The following is a 6214-nucleotide window of genomic DNA, read 5'->3' on the forward strand; positions in this document are numbered from 1 at the left end:
TGATGTACAGTGTGATAAGATGGGATTGCAGTATATAGATTATGTACAGTGATCAGATGGTATTGGTGTATGATTGCAGTGTATAGATCATGTACAGTGATCAGATGGTATTGCAGTGTATAGACCATGTACAGTGATCAGATGGTATTGCAGTGTATAGATCATGTACAGTGATCAGATGGTATTGCAGTGTATAGGCTGTAGTATACAGATCATGGACAGTGATCAGATGGGATTGGTGTATAGACAGCAGTGTACAGATCATCGACAGAGATCAGGTGGGATTGGTGTATAGATTATGTACAGAGATCGGATGGTATGGGTGTATAGATTATGTACAGTGATCGGATGGTATTGGTGTATAGATCATGTACAGTGATCGGATGGTATTGGTGTATAGATCATGTACAGTGATCGGATGGTATTGGTGTATAGATCATGTACAGGGATCAGATAGTATTGGTGTATAGATCATGTACAGGGATCAGATGGTATTGGTGTATAGATCATGTACAGTGATCGGATGGTATTGGTGTATAGACAGCAGTATACAGATCATGTACAGAGATCAGATGGTATTGGTGTATAGATTATGTACAGGGATCGGATGATATGGGTGTATAGGCTGCAGTATACAGATCATGTACAGAGATCGGATGGTATGGGTGTATGGATCATGTGCAGAGATCGGATGGTATGGGTGTATGGATCATGTGCAGAGATCGGATGGTATGGGTGTATGGATCATGTACAGAGATCGGATGGTATGGGTGTATGGATCATGTACAGAGATCGGATGGTATGGGTGTATGGATCATGTACAGAGATCGGATGGTATGGGTGTATGGATCATGTACAGAGATCGGATGGTATGAGTGTATAGATCATGTACAGAGACCGGATGGTATGGGTGTATGGATCACGTACAGAGATCGGATGGTATGGGTGTATGGATCACGTACAGAGATCGGATGGTATGGGTGTATGGATCACGTACAGAGATCGGATGGTATGGGTGTATAGACAGCAGTATACAGATCATGTACAGTGATCGGATGGTATTGGTGTATAGACAGCAGTATACAGATCATGTACAGAGATCAGATGGTATTGGTGTATAGATTATGTACAGGGATCGGATGATATGGGTGTATAGGCTGCAGTATACAGATCATGTACAGAGATCGGATGGTATGGGTGTATGGATCATGTGCAGAGATCGGATGGTATGGGTGTATGGATCATGTACAGAGATCGGATGGTATGGGTGTATGGATCATGTACAGAGATCGGATGGTATGGGTGTATGGATCATGTACAGAGATCGGATGGTATGGGTGTATGGATCATGTACAGAGATCGGATGGTATGAGTGTATAGATCATGTACAGAGATCGGATGGTATGGGTGTATGGATCATGTACAGAGATCGGATGGTATGGGTGTATGGATCATGTACAGAGATCGGATGGTATGGGTGTATGGATCATGTACAGAGATCGGATGGTATGGGTGTATGGATCATGTACAGAGATCGGATGGTATGGGTGTATGGATCATGTACAGAGATCGGATGGTATGGGTGTATGGATCATGTACAGAGATCGGATGGTATGGGTGTATAGACAGCAGTATACAGATCATGTACAGTGATCGGATGATATGGGTGTATGGATCATGTACAGAGATCGGATGATATGGGTGTATGGATCATGCGCAGTGATCGGATGGTATTGGTGTATGGATCATGCGCAGAGATCGGATGGTATTGGTGTATGGATCATGCGCAGAGATCGGATGGTATGGGTGTATGGATCATGCGCAGAGATCGGATGGTATGGGTGTATGGATCATGCGCAGAGATCGGATGGTATGGGTGTATGGATCATGCGCAGAGATCGGATGGTATGGGTGTATGGATCATGCGCAGAGATCGGATGGTATGGGTGTATGGATCATGCGCAGAGATCGGATGGTATGGGTGTATGGATCATGCGCAGAGATCGGATGGTATGGGTGTATGGATCATGCGCAGAGATCGGATGGTATGGGTGTATGGATCATGCGCAGAGATCGGATGGTATGGGTGTATGGATCATGCGCAGAGATCGGATGGTATGGGTGTATGGATCATGCGCAGAGATCGGATGGTATGGGTGTATGGATCATGCGCAGAGATCGGATGGTATGGGTGTATGGATCATGCGCAGAGATCGGATGGTATGGGTGTATGGATCATGCGCAGAGATCGGATGGTATTGGTGTATGGATCATGCGCAGAGATCGGATGGTATTGGTGTATGGATCATGCGCAGAGATCGGATGATATTGGTGTATGGATCATGCGCAGAGATCGGATGGTATGGGTGTATAGATCATGTACAGAGATCGGATGGTATGGGTGTATAGATCATGTACAGAGATCGGATGGTATGGGTGTATAGACAGCAGTGTACAGGCGCCCTAAAATGTGGCGAGATGCTATCGGTGTAGCACTGACCGTATGACAGTGATGTGGAATCGCTCCTCCTCCAGGAACCTCCAGGCCCCGGGCAGGAACTCCTTGCACCATCGGTACGCCTTGCGCCTAGTGCGGGGATCGGGCTCGTCCTCGGGCGCTCTGCAGCTCTCCTCCTCCTTCTCCGGACTCTCCACCCCCGGCTCCCCGATCCTCTGGCCGCTCACCAGTCCCCCGGCTGCAGTGATCAGTAAGCCCAGAGAATCGGGCAGCTCCTCCCCGCAGGAGAATTTGGTCTTCATGTCGGAGGAGCGCTGTGTGCGGAGAGGAAGGAGATGCTGCTATTCTGAGAGAACGGACCGTTGTTACTATTACTATGGATACACCGTGCCGTCTCCTCTGTCAGCTCACGTCTGCTCTCCCACTCCCGGATTCTGCTTTATATGTATAACGTAACGTCACAAAGGCTGATGGGGTGTGAGGCCCCGCCCAGTGCCCAGCTCTGCTCATAAGGGGCGGGTCTGTAGGTCTGGATGCTGAGATGGGATGGTTTCCCTGGAGACATGTATGGCCACCTCTGCTGTCACACATTGACTCCATCACCTTAGACAAGGCTGCTGCAGTTGCTATAGTTACAGATCTGTGATTGGAAGGTGTATCCTCCAACTATTAGGTAGTGAAGAAACAAGGTACAGTCATGAGCGGCCCTCGATCCCCTCATGTTTTGCATTGTATTGGTATTGTTCCGTCACATGTTCTGTCCCTCTTTGTAATGTACAGCTGAGCGAACTATGGGCGCTTTATAAATACTGTATAATAATAATAATGAGCAGATGACTGCAAGTATAATGGAATACCATAAAGGTCTCTTTCAGAGAGGAAGCAGTGCTCACCACCCTCTGAAAAGTGATCAAAATGTGTGAGTTTGACACAAACTCTGCAGCCTAGTAAAAAATGCTGCAGCTGCAAAGCTACGCAGAACAAATGCAGCATGTGTCCAACCCTGTCAGGCAGTAAGGTTGGAATTTGGGTGGGTGGGGATGTCGGTGACTCCCTCCCCCCATCCCCCTTCCTCCCCCAGCCTCAAAAAATTCTTCAAATATATTAACAGTAAAAAGGTCAGGTCTGAACATATAGGTTCTTTACTGGATCATTTTGAGGTGGTTATTGGGGACAAGGAGAAGGCAAATGTATGAAATACCTTCTTCAGCTCAGTGTATACAAAGGAGCATGGGGGGGTTTGAGACTTTAATGGGTATAATTTTGACATAGTCCCAAATGATCCACAATGGCTCAAAATTGGTATGGTCCAAAAACACTTAAAATAAAGGTGAATAAAGTACCTGGACCAGATGGATTACACCCTCGGGTTCTTACAGAGGTAAGCTCTCTTATATCTCATTTTTAAGGACTCTTTAATGACTGGCATAGTACCACTGGATTGGTGTAAGGCCAATGTGGTGCCAATTTCTATAAAAAGATCAAAGTCTTTACCAAGCAGGGGCGGACTGACCATTTGGAAACTCGGGCACTGCCCGATGGCCCGGGGTCAGTAGGGGGCCCCATGAGATGCCTCTGGTACCTTTTTCATAGACTTTTTTGAGTTTGGGCAAGAACACAGGGGCCCCATGATCCCCTATTGCCCTGGGGCCCCATGAGTTGTCAATCCGCCCCTGTTACCAAGTATACAGTCCAGTTAGTTTAACCTCTATAGTTGTGAAGATACTTGAACGTTTACTTAAAGACAACATAGAAGACTTTTTGCTAGAAAATTAAGCAGAAGTCAACATGAATTCATGAAATGCTAAAAATGTATAAATAAGTAAGCGCCTTCTAGATAGCAGCAGCTGTACACCAAAGGCACCATATAAGACCTTCTAATAGACAATGATATACAAAAAGGTGCACCGCTAAAACACAAATGAATAAACGTATATATACACATACATAAAATCATACAAAGATATAAAGTGACACTGTGCACTCATATATATGCCACTGGATTTGTGGCTGGTATAACGTGAAGAAAAATGCTATATCCAAGAATAAGTCCAACGTGAAGGTGTGAGCAAGATCTCAACCGATCTACTGATTTCCAAACGACACAGACTGTGCATACTGTGAAACAATTAGGATACAGTAGGTTGCGCACTCACCAGATGCGCAACCTTTATGCACATTTGTATAATATAGGGACTTCAAATATCTCATCAGAGGTCTGGTCAGATCTGGTCAGGTTTCTTTCGCTATCCCACGCTTTGCACTCAGCCTTCTCATTAAGTGATGACCACTCTGTGGATGTAACTGGCTCCCACAGGAGTTGATTTTGTAAGATTTCCAGATTTCTTAGAGTTGTCCCATTTATATTCATGCACGCTACTGAACTGGACATTGGCACAAATTGATTTGGATTATGAAGTATCTTTTCCAAATGAAATTCTTTAAGATATGTAATAAGTGCAGCTAAAGAACAAATCACAGCTCTGTCCAGTTTCAGAATGTGGGCTAAGCGTTCAGAACTCGCACCTCCTTCCTGTGACCCAAAAGGGCCCAACACTGTGTGATAAATGTTAAGTTATGCACTTGGGGGCTAAGAATATGCATGCATCATACATACTAGGGGGGGTACAGATAGGGGAATCAATGGTGGAGAAGGATCTGGGAGTTCTGGTAGATTGTAGACTTAATAATAGCATGTAATGCCAAGCTGCAGTTTCTAAGGGCTCATGTACACTGTAGCTCCTAAACTGACGTTCAGGAGCTGTTCAGCGTTTTTTTCAGCAACCCCTTAACTCTCCCTAATGTTTCCTATGTGTCCATATACACTATGTCATTTACAGTCGTTTATAGGCAGTTGAGTTTATAGTTGTGTTTTTGAATGCACCAAACTTGTGTTCAGGAGTAGATTTTACCGGCGCTTGAAACGCCAAACGTGTGTAAACGCTTGTAAACGCAGTTAACCACGTTTATAAGCGTTTGCGTTTAGAAGCGTTTTTTTTAACTGTTCCATATCCAAATGCTGTCAAGAGCCTTTTTTCATCATCAGAAATGCATGCAAAGCGTTTTCAATGTATTAAAATGGACCCGGTACACCGGCGCAGTCAGTTCCAGGTTTTGCGTGAAGGAAAAAATGGTAGAACGTGCTGCATTATGCTCATGATGGGATCCATAGTGAATACAACCAGAAAAAGACAGGTCATCTCAACACATACTGCTCTCTCTGCTTCTGCTCTCTCTATTCCTCTCAAAATGTCTGAAATAGTTAATTTTTTTATATTTTTCTGTGCATTCTGATCATTTTGGAAGGTCTTCTGAGGTTATCTTTTAAAAACACTTCTAAATGCAAACACACATAAACGTGCATAAACGCGCTATGCAAACACAGCTAAACTGACGTTTTTTAACCTATGTTTTCCAGCAGTCAGTTTCCATTATTTAGAAGAGTTTTCCAAATGTCCCGTGTACATGAGCCGTGAAGCAAGCAAAACCCTTGCTTATATTAAAATAGGTATGGCCTGCATAGAGAGGCATCATTTTGCCCCGGTACAAATCATTAGTAATACCTCATCTGAAATATGCAGTTCAGTTTTGGGCACCAATTCACAAAAAGGATATCAGAGAACTGGAGAAAGTACAGAGAAGGGCAACCACACTGATAAAAGGCATGGAGGAGCTCAGCTATGAGGAAAGATTGGAGGAACTGAACTTATTCTCTCTTTGAGAAGAGGGGGTATGATCGCCATGTATAAATGCATA

General features: G+C 44.4%; 1 protein-coding gene across 2 annotated transcripts in view; it reads right to left on the reverse strand.

Moving 5' to 3' along the window:
* Positions 1-2918, reverse strand: part of LOC149440878 (choline kinase alpha-like) — a 51628-nt gene extending 48710 nt beyond the window's left edge. The window contains exon 1 of one of the 2 annotated variants that reach the window (XM_089658105.1): positions 2501-2918. In XM_089658105.1, the coding sequence (XP_089514231.1) occupies positions 2501-2760 (260 nt within the window). In that variant the 5' untranslated portion in view covers positions 2761-2918. The remainder of the gene's footprint in view (positions 1-2500) is intronic. The other variant, XM_089658106.1, reaches the window with a different exon arrangement.
* Positions 2919-6214: the final 3296 nt, after the last annotated feature.

This window comes from Staurois parvus, unplaced genomic scaffold (assembly GCF_062004578.1).
Source record: "Staurois parvus isolate SC_StPar_1 unplaced genomic scaffold, SC_StPar_1.0 ptg001051l, whole genome shotgun sequence".
In the NCBI taxonomy this organism is placed as follows: domain Eukaryota; kingdom Metazoa; phylum Chordata; class Amphibia; order Anura; family Ranidae; genus Staurois; species Staurois parvus.